Source organism: Myotis daubentonii, chromosome 9 (genome assembly GCF_963259705.1).
Source record: "Myotis daubentonii chromosome 9, mMyoDau2.1, whole genome shotgun sequence".
In the NCBI taxonomy this organism is placed as follows: domain Eukaryota; kingdom Metazoa; phylum Chordata; class Mammalia; order Chiroptera; family Vespertilionidae; genus Myotis; species Myotis daubentonii.
The window spans coordinates 44,622,904-44,644,933 of NC_081848.1; the positions used below are offsets into that span (position 1 = coordinate 44,622,904).

A 22,030-nucleotide genomic window follows, 5' to 3' on the forward strand; every position below is an offset into this window, starting at 1 on the left:
AGTAGAAAGATAAATGCATACATGTTTGCCAAAGAGAGAGATTACTGCACATTTGAGTTGTTTGAGAAATGCAAATGTTGTTCAGTAACATAAATTCCATCAACATATCTGCCGTTCTGTGATTGTATGAGCATGGACAGAATATGAGACAAGGTTTGAAAAGGGTTCCTACCATTGCCAAGAGTCTGGGTGAACTACTGAAATTTTGTTCATGGGTCACGAAACATCCTACAATAAGCAGAACATTCCAATCTGGTATTTTCCTGACTCAAATGCAAGTTGTGCATCTTTTCAGAAACACTATTAGCTGTTAATATTAGTTGCCTGAAGGGTTAGTATGATTTGGCCATTTTGGGGAGTAAATAGAGAAATAAAAAAGAAGAGCCAAGAAACAAAAGAATAGAAAAATATGTAACATGCATTCATGTTAAGTGTATATGTGATATATCAACACTAATAAAAGAGAAAAATGGTAATTGGCGTACGAGCTACGCTTTTCATTGGCTAATCAGGGCTATATGCAAATTAACTGCCAACTGAGATGGCAGTTAACTGCCAACAAGATGGCGGTTAATTTGCATATGTAGGCACAATGCAGGGAGGCCAAAGGGAAAGCAGGAAGAAGCCCCCTGCCACTGACAGTGATCGGAAACCCAGTGGGGAGCCTTTGCCCTGCCCCCCAGGCATGATCGGAGAATCAGGTGCCTTTTCCGCCCTGGCCAGTGATAGCAGGAAGTAGGGGTGGAGCCAGTGATGGGAGCTGGGCACGGTCGAAGCTGGCAGTCCCAGGAGCTAGGGGTCCCTTGCCTGGGCCTAAAGCGAAGCCCACGATCGTGGGGCCGCTGCAGCTGCGAGTCCCCGCTGCCCGGGCCGAACACCTAGGCCAGAGGCATCAGGCCTGGGCAAGGGGCCGATCCTGCTATTGGAGGGTGATGGGGGTCAACGCCTGAGGGCTCCCAGTATGTGAGAGGGGGCAGGCTGGGCTGAGGGACACTCCCCCCCCACACACACCCAGTGCACGGGGATCCCGGCACCGGCATCAGTGTGACAGGGGGCAGTGCCCAAACCCCCTGAACCCCCTGATCGCCCTGTGGCTCTGTGTGTGACAGGGGGCGGGGCCACAACCTCCCTATCCGCCCTGCTCTGTTCGGGACAGGGGAAGGCGCCCCAACCCCCTGATCAGCCCTGCTCTGTGCCTGATAGGGTGGAGCTCCCCAACCCCCTGATCGCTCTGCGGCTCTGTGTGTGACAGGGTGCAGTGCCCCAACCCCCTGATCGGCCCTGTTCTGTGTGTGACAGGGTGTGGTGCCCCGCCCCCCCCCCCCGCCCCCCCCAACGGGTCCTGCTCTGTGTGTGACGGGGTAGAGCCATAACCTCCCCTTCGGCCCTGCCCTGAGTGTGAGAGTGGTGGCGCCCCAACCCCTCTGATGGGCTCTGCTCTGTGAGTGACAGGGGCCAGCGCCCCAACCCCCTGATTGGCCCTGCTCTGTGTGTGACAGGGGGTTGCGCCGCAACCTCCCCATCGACCCTGCCTTGAGTGTGACAGGGGGCAGTGCCCCAACCCCCCAATCGGCCCTACCCTGAGCATGACTGAGGGTGGCATCGCAACCTCCTGATCCTCCCTGCTCTGTGCATGACATGGGGTGGTGCCCCAACTCCCCAAATGGCCCTGCTCTGAGCCCGACCAGGGGCTGCACCTAGGGATTGGGCCTGCCCTCTGCCACCCGGCAGCAGGTCTAAGCCAGCAGGTCGTTATCTCCCGAGGGGTCCCAGACTGGGAGAGGGCACAGGCCAGGCTGAGGGACCCCCCCCCTCCCCGAGTGCACAAATTTTTGTGCACCGGGCCTCTAGTATGTATATATAGCACTATCCATAAATACATTAAAATAATAAATTCATGAGAACTGGGAAAGTTGAGGAAGCAAAGTTATGTATCTCTTAAAATGTTTTTCTTTTACAACAAACATGCTTATAGACCGAGAAAGGATAGCTAAATAGTAGGAAGATTGAAAAAAATGGAAACATACAGAAGGTGCAGCAAGATCTCTGAAAAGGCAGGGAGGTATGGAATTTACCTTTTAGGGGTTATGATTAAATTTTGATAGGGAGGAGTGGAAGAATGGAATACATTGGTAGAATAGATATAAAAGACAACGTCAGATGGTAAAAAAAAAAAAAAAAAGGAGTAATTCATGTTTCACTGCCTTTAAAGGAAGCATGCAGGTAAGGACTAGAGTAGAGATAATAAAGAACCTGACAAATGCTTGGTGTGATCTTTGTGAGAAATAGATGTGGGAGCTGAACAGGAGAGTAAAATAACAACACTCCAAGTGATATCCGATGATCAGCTGAGATAGTAGATGTTGTGGCACCAATGTGAACAACCCCATGCTTGTCTCCATCAGTGCTCAACAGGGTAAAAGGGTATTGAGTATCAACAGCCATTCACTCTATGAGCTCTGTCTGATTATAAAACCCAAGGACATTCTACTACACTATGCTTTATGCCAGCCACACATTCAACGTTTACTTAATTATCACTTACTAACGTATTTCCTTTCTCATTCCTTTAATCATTTTCTTTTTGGACAAAGTTTTTCCACAACCTTTTCTCGGATTTGATGGGTCTTCACACAGTACACAATGGGATTCATCAGGGGCGGCACTAGTAGGAAAACATCAGCCATGAGGATGTGGATCAGAGGTGACAAATCCCGGGCAAAACGGTGGAGCATGGCTGCACTCAGCATGGGTGCATAGAAGATAAGCACAGCACAGATATGAGAAATGCAAGTGTTGAGGGCTTTGAACTGCTCTCTGGAGGTTGCAATGCTCAGGACTGTCTTTAGGATCATTATGTAGGAAAAAGTAATAAACAACAGATCCAGAATGGTAGAAAGAGCAGCAAAGAGTCCATAGACAACATTGACTTTGTTGTCAGAGCATGCCAGCTTCATGACATCCTGGTGGAGACAGTAGGAGTGTGAAAGCAGGTTTTGATGACAGTATATCAGCCGTTGCAACAGAAAGGGCAGTGGAAAGATCAGAAGAACATTTTTCGAAGTCAGTAAGGCCCCTGTTTTGATGACTCGGGAGCTGGTTAAGATTGTACCATATCTCAGAGGGTTGTGGATGGCCACATACCAGTCGAATGCCATTACAGATAGCACAGAAGCTTCAGTGACTGTGAATAAATGGATAAAGAACTCCTGGGCAAAGCAGGCAGCTGCATGAATTTCATGGACACTGAACAGGAATAGTCCCAAAGTGGTGGGTAAGGAAGAGAGGGACAACCCTAGGTCAGAGATGGAGAGCATGGAAAGGAAATAGTACATGGGTTCGTGGAGGCTTGGCTCTGTCTAGATGAAAAAGAGAATGGTAACGTTTCCCAGGAGAGAAAGAAGGTACATGGATGAGAAGGGAATGGCTATCCAGATGTGACTCTTCTCCAATCCAGGGATTCCAGTAAGGAGGAATTTAAGAACTTTAATGTTTGTGCCATTAAGCGGAGACATGACACACGAAAAGATAACTAACCAGATGCTTACTCAGGGCAGTTGAAGATTTCTTCAATGAAGTTTGACAAAAGATGTCCGTTTCTGGTACAATGTAGGTCATAGATACTAAGGCAATAATCAGAGACTTCTTATAAGGTAGTATATGTTTCTACTGTCAGTTTCGACTGTCAAAAAAGTCAAACACAGTAACAAATGAGAAGAATCTGACTTGCTTCCTCATCCAGTAATTTGTTTTAATTTTGTAAAAGTGTCTGCCAATTTGGACTTTGCACATTTAAGAATCCCAGGCAATCCTTTGACCACATGCAGCTACCCATGGCTAGATCTTATAAAACCAGGTCTCCAATTTGATGATTTTCTTATTTCAATTTTATAAAAACAAAATCTTAAATGGAACAGTAATGTTTACTGTGAATTGTGGTGGGGGAGGTAGAATTCATAAATTGTTCCATACCTATGTTCAAACCTGTATATCTCTAATAGGATAACATATGAAGTAATGACAGAACTGAAAGTTCATAATGATACAGTCTTAGAGTTAAAGGGGCCCTTAAAAACATGTTGTTTTACTCTCTTGCTTGTACAAAACTATTCTAAATCAATAGGTTAACTTTAGTTAACATATTATACCTTATTCCCAGTATTATCATATCAACTACTACCTAAAGCTTTCTACTTCACGACTGAACACTCAGATGGTTTTTCTTTCTTGAATTGATTAATGTTTCTAGAAGTTTCCATCTTTTCTCTGAAGGTGCAGAATCGAATCTTATTTACACAAAATAGCTTCTTTTTTCTTTTTTTACATAGATTCCTTATTTTTACTTGATTGATTTCTGTCTTCTCTCTTTACTAGACATTCAGGGTAGGGAATCATGCTTACACTGTTCACTACTAGGCATTGACTGTGCCTAGTATAGTAACTGGAACATAGTTGTAGCTTAATAATTCTTTATTTCATTAAGTATAATATCTCAAAGTTGAAGACAGTAATACTTTCTTCCATTAGTTATCTCCTTTTCAGAATAAACTTCCTATATTCTGTCAAACAACTGTGTGAATTTTGGTTGTTTGTTTTTCTTTAGATTCTTCATTTGGTACTCCTCAAACAATGACAAACTATTGATGCCTCTTAACATATAACTACAGTTCCTCAAAAGAGTGTTTATCTCTTCCAAATTCATCCCATTACAGGTTCTTTCCACCATTTTCTTCATGATCTAAAAATTAATGACTCACTATTCAATCATCCAAACAATCTCCATCATTTCAATTACCTGTCAGGTTGACTCTTTGACTTTTTCCAAGAATATTGGGAGTATGGAAGAACCTTGATTTTTAAAAAAGTATAATTACTCTTAGTGTTTCTCTATCACATTGTCTGCTGTTTTGCTGGATTTTGCTCTTTACCCAACCTCTAAATGGGTGAGTACCCAGAGTACTGTCCAAGGACCTGACTTCTTTGGAAACCTATAGCTTATTTAGGATAAGTGTTCAGAATTTAAGCGAAAGGCCTAGGCTACAGATAAGGACATGATATCCATCAGCTTATTAAATTACCAGTCTTCTGAAACTCCTTATCTGAGCCATAGAATTTGCTTTCCTAATTATGCTAGATATAGCTAAAATTATTTTACGTCAATAGACTGTGGTCATTTGTGTTCTGGCCTTTGCCTCATCATTGTTTTTAAAACTGCATTGTTCTTTAGAAGTAGGCACTATTGAGATTTAAATGTATAAGATAAGCATCCATAAATTTAATTATTTTATTATCTAGTGATTATTAATTTAACTTTATTATAAATATGACACCCTCTGAATGATGTATATAGATTTTCTCATTTATATTCTTATGCTTTAACCATTTTATAGATAAGAAAACAAGTCTTAGAGAGGTATAGTAACTTGTCCAAGGTCATGTATCTACTTGTCAGGAGACATGAAGAAGAATCATGTAATACTTGAAATATACACCATTCTCACACATATCATCCAGACTGAGCATTTCTAAAACTTGCCTGGACACATATTCCCACCAACACGTGCATTTGTCTCTCCTTGGTAGTTTTGTAAAATTCTAAAACTCCATAGAGACCTGTTGATTTGCTTTTGTTTCAACATCTAGCCCATTTCTTCAGGATCAAAGAGCAATGCAAATTTTGTCAAATAAAACAAGAGTAGAATTATATCTTACCTTGTTTGTATTTTTTTTTTTTTTTTTTTTACAGTATGATTCTCCACCTTAAAGTCAATGGTAGGAAAAAGATTAGAAGCATAGAAGAATCTCTTAGACTCCCTTTTCCTGCTCAGTAAGCACTGTTTTATAAAGTCCAAAGAGCCCTTGGGTTTGACTCAAGGGACATTTATCTAGCAGTGAGCTCATAATGCAGGTTCAGACTGAGGAAATTGAGTTTGATAAGATCTTGGGGGGCCATATTAAAATTCAACAGAAACACTTAGTGCTCTGATCTGATTGATAGAATTTTCTATACTAAGAAAACATCGTGGAAACAGATGCAATCCCTGATGTGAAAGCTAAAATGTAGTCAAGAGAGATAATTTTAGGGTATAAAAGAGAAGGTTTAACTCAGAGTTAAGTTAAACCTTTTCTTTGTGGAATTCATTGAGCCAATCTCTCAGAATCTCAATCTTTTCAACTGAAAAAAATTTTTTTACGAGAGAGAACCAAGATGGCGGCATAGGTTAACGCCGGAGTTTGCTGCTTTGAACAACTACTTCAAAAGTGAAACCAAAAAACGGAAGGGACATCACCCAAAACCACAGGAACGCTGGCTGAGTGGAAGTCCTACAACTAGGAGGAAAGAGAAACGCTTACGGACACTCAGAGGAGGCGCAGTGCTGAAGTCAAATTCTGAGGTGCGGAGTGCACGGAGCGGGCTGGCGGCGGAGGGCGCGGTTGGCGTTTTCAATCGGGAGGGAGTCCCAGACTCTGAGCTCCAGATCCGGGAGAGTCTTTAGGGACCCAGACTCAAACGGGAGAAGCGGGACTGTCTGGCTTCGGTCAGAGCGAGTGCAGCTTTCTCTCTGAGCTTTGCAGCGGGTGCTGGGACTCAGAGAGGCAGAGCCCCTGGGGACAGGACTGAGAGCCGCCATAACTGCTCTCTCCGGCCCACGCTGTTGATCCTGTTCCACCCCCCCTGCCCAAGCCCTGCACAGAGGCATTTGCCGGATAGCCTCAGGCAAAGGCTAGATTAGCACCTCCCTAGAGGACAGAAGTTCTCTCACTGCTGACACAGCTGATTCTCATAGCCACTTGGCCTGGAGGTCAAACCCTCCCTGGAATTAGCTACAACAATCAAGATTTAACTATAAGACTGTGAACAAAGACCACTAGGGGGTGCACCAAGGAAGCATAACAAAATGCGGAGACAAAGAAACAGGACAAAATTGTCAATGGAAGATATAGAGTTCAGAACCACATTTTTAAGGTCTCTCAAGAACTGTTTAGAAGCCGCCGATAAACTTAATGAGATCTACAAGAAAACTAATGAGACCCTCGATCTTATATTGGGGAACCAACCAGAAATTAAGCATACACGGACTGAAATAACGAATATTATACAGACTCCCGACAGCAGACCAGAGGAGCGCAAGAATCAAGTCAATGATTTGAAATGCAAGGAAGCAAAAAACATCCAACCAGAAAAGCAAAATGAAAAAAGAATCCAAAAATGCGAGGATAGTGTAAGGAGCCTCTGGGACAGCTTCAAGCGTACCAACATCAGAATTATAGGGGTGCCAGAAGATGAGAGAGACCAAGATATTGAAAACCTATTTGAAGAAATAATGACAGAAAACTTCCCCCACCTGGTGAAAGAAATGGACTTACAGGTCCAAGAAGCACGGAGAACCCCAAACAAAAGGAATCCAAAGAGGACCACACCAAGACACATCATAATTAAAATGCCAAGAGCAAAAGACAATGAGAGAATCCTAAAAGCAGCAAGAGAAAGAAGCTCAGTTACCTACAAGGGAGTACCCATACGACTGTCAGCTGATTTCTCAACAGAAACCATGCAAGCCAGAAGAGAGTGGCAAGAAATATTCAAAGTGATGAATACCAAGAACCTACAACCAAGATTACTTTATCCAGCAAAGCTATCATTCAGAATTGAAGGTCAGATAAAGAGCTTCACAGATAAGGGAAAGCTAAAGGAGTTCATCACCACCAAACCAGGATTATATGAAATGCTGAAAGGTTTCCTTTAAGAAGAGGAAGAGGAAGAAAAAGGTAAAGATACAAATTATGAACAACAAATATGCATCTATCAACAAGTGAATCTAAAAATCAAGTGAATAAATAATCTGATGAACAGAATGAACTGTTGATTATAATAGAATCAGGGACATAGAAAGGGAATGGACTGACTATTCTTGGGGGGGAAAGGGGTGTGGGAGATGCGGGAAGAGACTGGACAAAAATCGTGCACCTATGGATGAGGACAGTGGGTGGGGAGTGAGGGCGGAGGGTGGGGCGGGAACTGGGAGGAGGGGAGTTATGGGGGGGAAAAAAAGAGGAACAAATGTAATAATCTGAACAATAAAGATTTAATTAAAAAAAATTTTTTTTTAAAAGTCTTATAAAAATGGGTTATTGTGAGAATCAAAAGAGAAAATATGCCTAAAAATTCCCAGAAGTGAAAGAATTTTAGAGACAGGAGAGAGAGTCAGTTAGGACAAGGGAGGTCCAGGGGAGAGGAATGCACAAGTGATGGGCAGAGATAGCTCCAAGCCACCAGACTGTTTACAAGAATGTTACAAGATAAGGGGAAGAAGAAGAGGGAAGCACTGGATGGGCTTTGAAACCTTGAAACTGACACTATGCAGGGAAAAGGGGGGAAATGACCAATTAGGAAAGAATGGGGGACATACAATAAGGAAGGTTCCAATTAGAAAGTGGAATGAACAGACAAAGAAACTATGAGCATTTATAAACTTGTAGACAAAAGAGATTCTCAGGACCAGGTTTTTTCCCATTCTGAAAGAGAGCTGGGCTCTCCCATTTTGGGGGACCCCTCCTGAGTGGGTTACCCACTTGGAAACCCCTCCCTGCATGGGAGTTTGTATATGCTTACAATAAATTTCCACACTTTTGCCTAAAATATTTTAGTCCGTTGATTTATTCTTCAAACTTCGTGAGACAAGAACCTTCAAGGAGAGTCCCAGCTTGCCATTCGGGGTATCAGAATAACCTACAAAACTTATGTGTCATAGGACAAATTTGTAGCTTTTTCTTGGGTCCACGTATTGACCTAAGTCCTCTTCACATACCACACCAATTCTAGTCTCCTCCGGTCAATCAAGAGACAATAGCTGAGACAAATGCTTAAAGAGCAATAATCAGCCAGGAACTAGAAAGTACCTCACAATCAATAAAATTTTTTACAGGGATAAGCACTGTTTTTAAATCTCTTATATAGGCAAAATATGCTTCTGATAACAATTTCCCACTCCCCAAACATAGCCTAATTTTTACCTTCAATTGTTAACAATTATTTATTGGAGATCTACTCTGCATTAGAAACATTCTAGATTAGGCACAAGGGCATAAAAATATAGATATGTTCTCTCCCTTCATTGATAGCATACTTTATTTAGGAAGTTGAAACAAATAGAATAAACACAAGCAACTGTATCCATAATTAAAGATTATAATAGAAAGTATAAGACAGAATAAATGGTAATCAATTTAAGAGATTTTTTTTAAAAAGAGAGGGTCATAATTTGTATTGAGGGATTAGATAATCTATAATGAAATTAAGTTGAAATTTAAAAGAAGTGACAGATATGAAATATAAAATTGAAATCAAGAGTATTCTAAAACAATGGGTCAGATATGAAAACTCACCAAAAATAGAAAAGTTGTAAATGTAACAAATTTTCAGAAGGCCAATGTACCTGAAATTTGATAATGTGATATTGTTGGTGAGGTAGAGGGGGTCAAGGCCATGAATAGTCTTATAGTATGTACTTTATTGCTTTAATTTTATTCCCAAAGAAATAAAAGCTCATATTTTTAAAAGACATTACACCATTCAATTTGTCTTTTAAAAATATCACTCTTAACTTGCGTAGATAGTTAGAAAGCAGCAGGAGTAGTCATTTAGAAACCAAAGATGCTAATGCAATGTTTCCCTAAAAAATTCTTGTAACACATTAGGATGATTAAAGCAGAGGAGACAAAATGAAGATGTAACTTGTGTCTCGATTCAAGAGAACTTAGTATAGATAAATTGAATATAGGGATAAGGAATCTATTTCTGTTAGAGGGATAGACACTACCACTTGTCTGTCTGAATTTGAATTTGTTCCTTTAAAAAGAGATGACATAAGCTATCTATTTTATTTTTTGTTAACTAGCTTGGAAACCCCAGGAAATGTATTTCCTGTTATGGTTTTATGCTTATGTTCAGTATCTGGCCTAAAGAAAACAAAGCTTATGATATTAACAAGAAAAGCATATTGATGATTATTTGTGTCAAATACTAGGTTTTCTCAAACTCACCTTTAATCTCTTACCTAAGATATTCACCCAATTAGGTTTATACTATACATGACTGCTATATCTGCTTCTGACATAATTTTGCTGCAACTCTTATTCTAATCTGCCTAGTTTTTATACAGTACACAATCGGGTTCATCAGTGGAGGCACAAGAAAGAGAACATTTGCCATGAGAACACTGAAGAGAGGAGAGGCATGCCGGACAAAGCGATGGACAATGGCAAGGTTGATTATAGGCATATAGAAGATGATCACTGCACAGATATGTGAAGTACAAGTATTGAGAGCCTTGAGCTGTTCTTTCTGGGATGCAATTCCCAGCACAGTCTTAAGAATCAGAATGTAAGATACAACAATCAGCATAAAGTCTACCATACCACAAAGTGCTGCAAAAAAGCCATAGATGACATTAATTTGGTTGTCAGAGCAGGCCAACTTCATTACATCTTGGTGGAGACAGTAGGAATGGGATAATTGGCTTTTGTTACAATATTTCAACTTTCCCAAAGTGATGGGGAAGGGAAGAACCAGGAGGAAGCTCTTAAAGAGGAGCACTCCTCCTATTTGGGCAACTCTGACAGTAGTAAGGATGGAGCTGTATCTCAGAGGGTTGTGGATGGCCTGGAATCGGTCAAATGACATGATCAGGAGCACTGAGGACTCACATGCTGTGAATCCATGGATGAAGAATTCCTGGGCAAAGCAGGTATTGGCAGAAATTGTAGGAGCATTGAACAATAAGGTCCTCAACATGGTGGGCAGAGAAGATAAGGATAAACCCAAGTCAGACAGGGCCAACATGGACAGGAAATAGTACATGGGCTCATGCAAGGAGGGTTCTGTCTTGATGACAAAAAGGATGGTGCAGTTTCCTAGAATAGCAACAAAATACATGCAACAGATGGGGATAGAGATCCAGATGTGTGCATATTCCAGCCCTGGAATTCCAACCAAGAAGAATGTGGTGATTTCAACATGTGATGTGTTGATATTGTCATGATGCATTGAGAGGGCTCTGCAATGAAAGATTTTTGAGTTAGTAAAATATGAATATCTGAAAATTTGTTAGAAAAAAAGCCATTGTTGAAGGTTCCGGCTTATTTCCAGCTCCCTTTTGACAGAACAAAGCATTTATACGACTTACTATATAGTGTGAAGTTTATGCTATTTTAGACTAAAATCTACCTAAATCATAGATTAAAAAAATTACTTTCGGCATATGTTTTCTATAGAGAAACTAGAAATGTATTTTTTAAAATTTGTCTTTATTGTTGAAATTATTACAGATGTCCCCCCCTTTTTCCCCATGGACCCCCTCCACCCATCCACCCCCACCTTTTCCACACTATTTTCTGTGTCCATGGCTTATGCATATATGCATACAAAGTTCTATGGTTAATCTCTCCCCACCCACCCACTCACCCCTGCCTTCCCTCTGAGATTAATCAGTCTGTTCCATGTTTCTGTGTGTCTGTATCTCTTTTGTACATCTGTTTATTTTGTTCATTAGATTCCATATATGAGTGAGATCATGAAATACTTGTCTTTCTCTGACTGCCTCATTTTGTTTAATACTCTCCAGGTCCCTCCATGTTGTCTCAAAGGGTAAGTGATCCTTCCTTTTTACTGTTGCATAGTGTTCCCTGGTGTAAATGTACCACAGCTTTTTAATTTACTCATCTGTTGCTGGGCACTTGGCTGTTTCCAGATCTCAGCTATTGTACATTGCACTGCTATGAACATAGGGGTGCATATATTCTTTCTGATTGATTTTTCAGGTTTCTTAGAATATATTTCTAGAAGTAGGATCACTAGGTCAAATGGCAGTTTCACTTGAAAGAAAAAAAGAAAAACAAAATAACAAAATACATTTCTAGTTTCTCTATAGAAAACACATGCTAAAAGTAGACTCTAGTCTAAAATAGCATCCTGATTTAATTTTCCCTGTGAAATATTGTTAAACCCTAGTCAATGAATCTAGAATCCTTTACAACTTGCTTTCACATCTTAGATAAGATGTTAGGTAGAATATATGATTACTAGAATAACACTACATGAAAGCAAAGGAATCTGACAACTCAATTTCTTCCTACCTCCTGTAACTCCCACAAAAGTAAGATCGTCTCAAAATCAAACCACCCTTTGTTTTATTCCCTATCTTCTAAAAATTATTGATTATTTAAATACTCTTTTAAAAATGTCCACTATCTTCAAAACATGTAGCTATTTGTAAGGGCAGTCAGTGCAGCAATGTCTGATAGAATATGTTTCATTTCTCCTGGCCAGAAATTTGTGATCAATTGCATCATGCTGATAGGAGAATAATAACCTGAAGTGGTCAATATCACAAATTAGAAAAATTTTAATTCTGCTAAAGGCCAATTTCTGGAAAGGTGAATAGTCCATTTACATAATCTCTGAAGGAAACAATTTTCCTAAAGATATGACTTTTGGAGGCATGATGTTGTATATGGTTGACTGTCAAAAGAGAGAAATACAGGGAAAGTCAGATAGATAAGAATATCTGAGTACTTACCAGAGAGTGTATATTTTGAGAGCACTTTTGATACTGGCTAAAAGATTTCAGCATAAAATTTCAGAAGTCATCCAATTCACCTGATACCAAAGGCTCCACCTTATATAAGAGGGCATGTCTCTTTCTTCTTCCTTAATCATCTGCTCAAGGAGCACTGAGGTCTCTAGGGATTGCACCCAGTTTGTATCTGCTCTGAGAATAAGAATAAACATGTGCAGATGCAGTGAATCCACAGAGATTGTTAATACTTTGGCATAAGTACACCCAGAATTAGGGACTGTTTTGGTTAGAGAGGTTCTTATTTACCAAGTATGGGAGAAATACAGTAAATGCTATGCAAAATCTCTGACACTTCTGTTGGGTATTTGGCTCAGATATTACTCCTCTGCCCTGAACATAGTTAACGCACAGATACTAAGAGTAGAACCTGTGCATTAAAGGAAGTGATGTAGGAGAGACACCTATGACATGTTTTTTGGTCAAGGCTTTACTCCTGAAGCCTAGATTGATTCTTCTAAACACTCCTGGGCATCTCTAACTAATACAGAATAATATTGAAAATTTTACAAAAGAAATAGCATCAATATTATAATACTCTTTCAGACACTAGAAAACTTTCCAACTGGTATTACCAGTGATATCTAAACCAGACAATCTATAATAATAAAAGCATAATATGCTAATTAGACCTGACAGCTGAACAACCTTCCGATGTCATTCCGGACATCCTTCTGGATGAAGCCGAGGCAGTGGGGGCCAAGGCAGAGGCAGTTAGGGGTAATCAGACAGGCAGATGTGGTTAGGGGCAATCAGGCAGGCAGGCAGGCAGAGTGGTTAGGGGAAATCAGGCAGGCAGGCGAGTGGTTAGGGGCCATCAGGCAGGCAGGCAGGCAAGCAGTTAGGAGCCAGCGGTCCTGAATTGTGAGTTGGACATCCCCCAAGGGGACCTGGATTGTGAGAGGGTGAAGGCTGGGCTGAAGGACCCCTCTCCCCTGTGCACAAATTTCATGCCCTGGGCCTCTAAGATATTATAAAAAAGTAATTAATGGGTAATCCTATATAATAAAAGGCTAATATGCAAATAGACCAAACATTGGAACAATCGGAACAACCGAACAACCTGTCACTATGATGTGCACTGACCACCAGGGGGTGTGCGCGGAACATGGCGGGCATCAGCTTTGGTGGGATGGTGGAGCAGGTGAGTGGGGGCACCAGACCAAGGCAGGGTGCCAGTCGCTGTCAATGGGGCGAGCCTCTGGTGGTCACTTAAAATTCTTTGCTCTTGCGTGATGCAGTCTAGCCCGGTGCTAGCACCTGCAGCTAGCACCAGAGCCGCCACTTGCACTTGCTGCTGGTGCCTGGCACCAGTACTGATCACTCAGTGCCATCAGGGGGTGTGAGCTGCAGCTGCTGCCCTGATCGCCCCTGAGGGCTTCTCCACTTCCCCCTGCTCCTGAGGTGTGATGGGGGCAGCAGCCGCTGCTCAAACCTAGTGATGGTGCTAGCCCTGCTCGTACCCACTGCTGATGCTGTCTCTAATCACTCCATGCCATCTGTGGGTGTGAGCAGGGCTGGCGCTGTTAGTGTGTAGGAGCGACAGCAGCAGGAATGGGGTTGCTGGCAGACAGAAGACTGGGGGCCGCAGTGGGAGGGGCTGGGCGGGGGGTGTGGAGGATGGGCTGAGACCCACTCCTGTGCCTACTGCAGCCATGGGGCCCACAGTTCCTTTCAAGGTGCATGAATTCGTGCACTGGTCCCCTAGTATATCTTGTAAACATAGATACAAACATTTAAAAATCAGCAAATGCTGTATAGTGGTATATAAAAAGGATACTATATCTTGACAAAGTAAAGTTTATCCCAAGAATACAGTTTCAAAAATCATGACTATACTTCAAACTGACAGAAAAATAGGGATAAAACCATATAATAATCATAGTAAATAAAATTCAAACACTTTCTCATGACAAAATCTTTGAGCAAATTGAAATAGAAAGGTACTACCTTAATTTGAAAAAGACATATGTAAGAAATACAACACCTAACATTATTTTAATAAAAAAAATTAAACATTTTCCTATTGCCCTAACTGGTTTGCTCAGTGGATAGAGCGTCAGCCTGTGGACTGAAGGGTCCCAGGTTCTATTCTGGTCAAGGGCATGTACCTTGGTTGCAGGCACATCCCAAGGAGGGGGTGTGCAAGAGGCAGCTGATCAATGTTTCTTTCTCATCGATGTTTCTAACTCTCTATCCCTCTCCTTTCCTCTCTGTAAAAAATCAATAAAATATATTAAAACAACAACAACAAAAACAAAAAAACATTTTCCTATTGATGTCAGGAAAAGTCAAGATTGTCTCTATTAGTATTCTGCTCAAAACAGTATGAGATGTCCAAGGTACAATACAAACAAAAAAAAAGAAAATGGAAATATAAAAATTGGAAAGGATAAAATAAAAATGTTTCTATTGGTGATAAAATTTTATATATAAAATTAATAAACATTAAACATAAGTGAAATTTAAAAAGCTGGCCAAATATAAAAACAATGTACAAAATTGAAGTTCTGCATAATTAAGATGGCAATCTTCCCAAATTAATTATATTGGCTCAGCACAATTCTAGTCAAATTCTAGTAGATTTTATTGTGGAAATTTACAAGTTGATTATCAAATTTATATTGTCATTTTGCCATTTTTGGGTAGCTCCAGTAGACAGCTACTGGTTTTGTTTAGTTTCATTTTCACTTATTTATTTATTTTTTGGTTGAATCTTGTCCAAAGCCACGTCTTCAATCTCTCTGGAAAAGGAATTATCTATTATAATAAAAGGCTAATATGCAAATTGACCGAACAGCCAGTTTTGTCAATCAAATAAAATTCATATCCATGGGTATAGTGATCAGTTCTGCTTTAGGATATTAAGAAAGCTATATTCAATTCTTTCCCTATATCTTTAAGTAGAGCTGAAGTTGTAAAAAGTGTCCTCTCCGCCTATTTATCCAACTTGTGACCATTCACCACACCATGTGAGTTGGCTTCATTCAGAATACTAATAACAGCAGAGAAGAGAGTGAGAGTAATGCTAATGACCTATTTCCATCATTTAAGTATGCTAGAAATACTCAATCTAATTGACTTTATTAAGCAATTCATGAATCAGGCAGCCATTATGACAATATCTTAGCTAAAAATGTTTGTTTTTTAAGAAAATATATTAGCTTTGTTGTCACTTGAAATGGAATATGTATCTTACTAAATCAGGCTTTTTGGTTTTCAGAGTGAGTTTGAATTAACTTCAGTCAAGGAACTTTTTAGTGAGGAGCTGATTATACTCTCTATATACATGAGATTAATCTTTTTTAAGTGATTTCCAAGCACTATTTTCACTTGCTTTTATTTTTTCCTGTCCCAAGTAATTAATTTGTAGAATAAGTGAGCTCTATATTAATGAATTTTCCCAGACATAGTTTAATTGCTTCTTTGATTTCTTATCAGATATTTTATTCATATCTTCAAAATTGATTAAAACCATACAGTTTTAATAAACATACAATTAACAACTAGGATGTTACAGATACTTTGATGGATACTGACAAAGACAGAAGTTAATATCTGTTTCTTAAATCATTTGCACATTGAAGATATAGACAATAAAGATAATACTATTTTTTAAGATTATAACAGCAGCAAATAAAAAGTAATGTACAGACTTGGATAAAAAATAACTATCCCAATATACATTTAAAGGAAGGTATTCATGCCCCAGCCAGTTTAGCTCAGAAGATAAAGTGTTGGCCTGCAGACTGAAGGGTGCTGGGTTTGATTCTGGTCCAGGGCGCATGCCCAGGTTGCAGACTCGATGCCTAGTAGGGGGTGTGTAGGAGGCAGCTGATCAATGATTCTCTCTTATCATTGATGTTTCTATCTCTCTCTCCCTCTCCCTTCCCCTCTCTCTAAAAATCAATAAAAACATATTTAAAAGAAAAGGGATTCATGTAACCTATTGCAAGTATTTGAAAATGTAAATAAGAAAGTATTTTCTAATCTATTATTTTTAATTTTAATTATTTTATGTGTGTGAGCCTTATATCTCCAAATATATTTCACAGCACTTTAGGATAGGGGGATTTTTAATAGTTTATATAAATTGTTGATGACTAACACCCATACACATACACACAATAAGTATTTAGGGGCTTTTGAGTGTGTGTGGTTGAACGTGTGTTTTATCTTTCAGTATTCTTCAGAACTGCTGATTATGTCTGAGTTAATTAGAGCAATGTTTCTTTTTCTCCTATACAAACATATTATTTTACTTTTAAAGTTTTTTGTTTAAAAATACTTTAAAAATAATACTTAAAATTATCTTTAATTCAAATTAAGACTTGATTGCTATAGCTAAGGTTGCCATATAGCTAATTGTGTAGAGAGAAAAATCAGTAAAGAGGTGGGCAACTTATGTAAAAAACAAAATTCAGCTGAGTAAATTTGAAAAAGTAATTGACTTTATTAAGCAATTAATGAATTTGAATCCAGCAGCCTTTCATCTAGCTACTAGAAGGGCACTGGCTATTGTACAAATGGGAGGTTTTTATAGGAAGAAGGATTTGGCAAGGGACACATTAACAAAGAAAATAAAAGATTATGTTTAGGCCGAAACTGGTTTGGCTCAGTGGATAGAGCGTTGGCCTGCGGACTGAAAGGTCCCAGGTTCGATTCCAGTCAAGGGCGTGTACCTTGGTTGCGGGCACATCCCTGGTGGGAGATGTGCAGGAGGCAGCTGATCGATGTTTCTCTCATCGATATTTCTAACTCTCTATCTCTCTTCCTTCCTCTCTGTAAAAAATCAATAAAATATATTTAAAAAAAAAAAAGATTATGTTTAGACCAGGACATTTGCTTTTGTGGAGAAGGAAAGAACAAGGGTTGGTATCATGAAGACTGCCTCTTTTTTCTATGGAGCATGGGGGTGGAAGGGATGAAGAGGGCCCATGTGACAGATTACCTTACTGATGCTCAACCAGAAAATTCCAGAGTGGTTGATTAACTTATATTTCTAGGAAAGTTGAAACTGCAATTAAATTGGGCATTAAGTCTACAATGGGTATCATGGGCTTTTAGCATGAGTGATGCCATTTTGACTCTGTGGTTTTCTTTTTTACATTTAGTTATAAAGTTTAACCCTAAGCCTCACTCCAAAAATCACATACTCTAGATTGTTCTTGCTGCTGCATTAAACCAATAGCTTTGCATTTTATGGGCCTTACTAAGTATATGCAGTGTATCATTTTTTATTACCATTTTCAGATTCCCACATTGTTCAGAAATTTCTTACTGATCTGGATTATCATATAGCCAAAATTTCCCATCAACCTTGTTTGTCACATAATTTCACCAGGATCCGATTTCTAATCTGCTGACTCTTTACAGAGTACACAATGGGATTCATTAGTGGGGGAACCAGAAGGAAGATATCAGCTATGATGACCGTAATAACTGGCGAAACCCTTTTGGCAAAGCGAGGAAGGGCAGCCAAGGTGACAATGGGCACATAGAAGATGAGCACCGCACAAATGTGGGAGATGCAAGTGTTGAGGACCTTGAGGCGGCCTTTGTGTGAAGCAATGCCCAATACTATTTTCAAGATCAGCATATAAGACACAGAAATGCACACCAACACTAACATAGCTGTTTGAGCCACAAAGAGCCCATAGATTACATTGACCCTGTTGTCAGAACAGGCCAGCTTCATGACATCCTGGTGAAGGCAGTAGGAGTGAGATAGAAGGTTTTTCTTACAGAATCTCAGCCTCTTTAGAATAAAGGGGAAAGGGAGGACAAGTGAAATACTTATTGAGGCAAATATAAGGCTGATTTTAATGACTCTGACACTGGTCAAAATGGAGGTGTATTTCAGAGGGTTGTAGATAGCTATGAAGCGGTCCACAGACATGATAAGAAGAACTGATGACTCCATAGCTGAGAATACATGAATGAAGAACTCTTGGGCAAAGCAGGCATCAGGGGAAATTCCAGTGGCATTGAACAGGAAGATTCTCAGCATGGTTGGAAGCGAGGAAATGGACAGTCCGAGGTCAGAGAAGGCCAGCATGGAGAGGAAATAGTACATAGGCTCATGCAGAGAGGTCTCTGTTTTTATGAGAAAGAGGATGGTACAGTTCCCCAGGATGGCAATGAGGTACATGAGGCAAATGGGGATGGCGAACCAAATGTGAGCATGTTCCATCCCTGGGATCCCAATGAGGAAGAAGGTAGAGATTTCCACTTCAGAGGTATTAAAGACTGACATTACAGGGCTGTGAAAGAATCAGGATACCGGTCTCAGAAGAGCCTTCCTGCAATGGCATAAGTAGATTAGCTAAAGTGTGTATGCTTTAATCATATGGTTGATACAAATCTTGAGATTGCAGCTATTTTCTTACAATAATTCTTTGAACTAAAACACTGCTGTATTATATGTAAATAAGAGCAATATCAGGAACAATATAAGTAGGATATTAAGAGAAACATGAAATTATATTACTCTGTACAATTAATCACCAACACAATATTTCAAATGCTTTTCTTAGACTTAACATACAGAAAGAAAATAATAAATTTCACAGCTTCTATTTTTTTGGATAATGGTGCCATTAAATTTGACAACTATATAGATAAATATAGGATCAAATAAGGGCATCACTTAAAACAATTGCATTTGTAGTTATCGAATAACATTAATTTTTAAGAAACATGATTCTTTCAAAAATGGGGGCTAGAACAGTTGAATAACCACATTCAAGAAAATAGATCCCTATCTCACTCTTTGCACAAAAATTATCTTACGATATATTATAGACATAAGTTAAAGAGCTAAAACAACAAAGGGAAATATCGGTTGTAAATTTTTGTTACCAGGAAGGAGTTAGATATGGCAGCAAAAGCACAAACAGAAAAAAAACATATAAATTGGACTTCATAAAAATTAAACACTTTTGTGATTCAAATGACATCATCACAAAAGTGATGACAGCCAACAGAATGAAACTCTTTGTAAAGCATATATCTGGACTTGTATGAAGAGTGCAAGAAGGACTACTACAACTCTAAAATAAGATGAAAAGATCCTTAACATCATTAGTCATTAGGAAATTGCAAGTCAAAATTAAAATGTCATACAGCTTCATACATGTAGAATAGCTAAAATTAAAAAGAACAACAATTACAATTGTTGGTAAGGATGTGGAGAAATTGGAACTCTCCTACATCATTGGTGGGGTTTTAAAATATTTACCAACTTTGGAACCCATTTTGGTAGGTTTTCAAAATTTTAAACATAGAGTTACAATATGACCCAGGAATTCCATTTCTAGGTATGTATCCAACAGTAATGAAAGCATATATTTACAAAAATACTTGTACACAGGTCCAATATTCAATCAAGTGATGAATGGATAAACAGTTGTATATTCCTACAATGGACTATAATTTGCCAATAAAAAATAGTGCTGACATATGCTACAATTCAGTTGAACCTTGAAAACATTAGGCTAAGTGAAAGAAACCAGTCACAATAGATAATTATTGCATTATCCCATATGTATGAAATTTCCAAAATAGGCAAATCTATAGAGACAGAGAGTATATTAATGGTTTTCAGGGACTGAGGAAAAGGATAAATGAGGAGGGACTTCTAGTTGATATAAAATATCTTCTTGCATTGAAAAAATATTATAAGATAGTGCCAACAATTGTGTAACACCATGAATATAGTAAAAAACATTGTATTGTACACTTAAAAATATGAACTGTATGGTATGGCAATAATATCTCAATAAAGCTGATATATAATAAAATGAAACTGCATTCAAAAATACTTACCTTTTTATTTATCACTAGACTCTTTATAAGGTTATGATAAACATATCCACAGCAAAATAAAGTTTGAAGTAGATGGACAAAAATCATAGTATAAAATAGTAAAGACTATATAGAAATTTCTGAATACAATTAGAGGAGTATAAAAAGCTACAGGCAATTGGTTGAATAGTTTTACATTTAAGTTTGCAAGTTACTCACTATTGGTATCAAAGGAGGCCCTATGTGAACACAGTTGTTACAAAATGCCTTTGTGCCAAGTGCAAGATTTGTCTTCCTCTAATGTTAGTCTGTTCATTGTCTTCTCTTAACAGATCTTAGAAAGATCTCCACTGTCAAACACTTTGATCCAAATGCAATACCTGCCTTCTCCTCTGTTAAGGACTATTCACAGTTCCAGCATCTAGAACATTTTTACTCCCTCATTTACATCCCCTGTTTCTAAACGATGGCTCCATTATTTCCTAAACACACACACACACACACACACACACACACACACACACACACACACACACACACACCAGAAAGCTTCCTGCTTTCTTATTCTGACTCCAAAAGATAATCTAAAATGAAGTGTTCAGTGATCAATGCAAAGCAGTGATTTGTTTGAAGGACATATATTTTTTAAAATAAAAAGTATGAATTATTTTCCTTTCATAAAAAAGAACCTAGGACAGATTTGACATTTTCAATACTACAAAACTTGTGCAACATCGGTTGTTTCTGCTTTTTTTGCAATACTGTGGGTTTTCTGTTTGTTTTAGTAACTGTTGTTTGTTTCTACCCTGTCTACATAGTAAACACAAATTAATCTCAAATACTTGGTCAAGATTTAACTCAAAATCTAAGTAATGAGTGTAAGAGTAACTCCATGTATGGTGTGTTCTCCTTGATATTTTTGCTTCTTTTCACTCTCTCTCTACTGGCATAGTATTTCATTAGTTAGAAAGGTTGCTTTCTTATTTATCAAGAGAGGAAAAATATAAAGCAAAAATATAAACCTAATAAAAAGCATGCCAACTTAGGACAGACTATGGAGAAAGAAACTCCTAGTGGACACTATTGTCTTCTCACTGCAAACTCAGTGGTGTTGAATATCTGAACCCCGAAACAATTTACATTAACAAGTAAGGCAATACATTCAACATTCAGAAAGTATGTCACTCAAGAGACAAGGTACCTGGCTTTGAATTTCTCTCTGTGCTCAGTCAGTGATTCTGGCTTAGCACTTGGTTGATTGGCATTATTTGGCAGGACTCTAGGCTTCTACCATGTAGTAACAGAATCGTTGGACTTTTTAGAGGGTCAGGGTGATGATATTCATTTTTATCACTTGGCAACCACAGTCAGAAAGATACTATGTAGATTTTTTGCTTGAGCTGCTTCAAAGGTAAATGGTAGCTCTGAATATCAGGAAACTTACCAGTAAGTTGTTGGAACCATATGTCAGAGTGAAGAGAAAGTGCAGGTGGCATGTAGTCACCAGAACTTCAATGCTGTGTGGGCACAACATTTATTCTGACCTTAGAGATTGAGTCCTGCCCCCTGATGCTCTCCTATTGGTCCAG

General features: G+C 39.0%; 2 protein-coding genes and 1 pseudogene across 2 annotated transcripts; all 3 read right to left on the minus strand.

Annotated features, from left to right (window-relative positions):
- Positions 1–2,573: 2,573 nt before the first annotated feature.
- On the minus strand, positions 2,574–3,530 carry LOC132242113 (olfactory receptor 51A4-like; annotated as a pseudogene).
- A 6,569-nt stretch (positions 3,531–10,099) lies between these two features.
- LOC132242114 (olfactory receptor 51A4-like) lies at positions 10,100–11,026 on the minus strand. Its single transcript, XM_059711029.1, has one exon. The coding sequence runs from the start codon at positions 10,934–10,936 to the stop codon at positions 10,100–10,102; it is 837 nt and encodes a 278-aa protein (XP_059567012.1). The 5' UTR covers positions 10,937–11,026.
- A 6,923-nt stretch (positions 11,027–17,949) lies between these two features.
- Positions 17,950–18,891, minus strand: LOC132241863 (olfactory receptor 51A7-like). Its single transcript, XM_059710826.1, has one exon. The coding sequence runs from the start codon at positions 18,889–18,891 to the stop codon at positions 17,950–17,952; it is 942 nt and encodes a 313-aa protein (XP_059566809.1).
- Positions 18,892–22,030: the final 3,139 nt, after the last annotated feature.

What these genes read in the sequence shown, in the direction of transcription:
- LOC132242114 (XM_059711029.1), bottom strand. Translation starts at nt 10,936, where the DNA reads ATGTATTTTGTTGCTATTCTAGGAAACTGCACCATCCTTTTTGTCATC.
- LOC132241863 (XM_059710826.1), bottom strand. Translation starts at nt 18,891, where the DNA reads ATGTCAGTCTTTAATACCTCTGAAGTGGAAATCTCTACCTTCTTCCTC.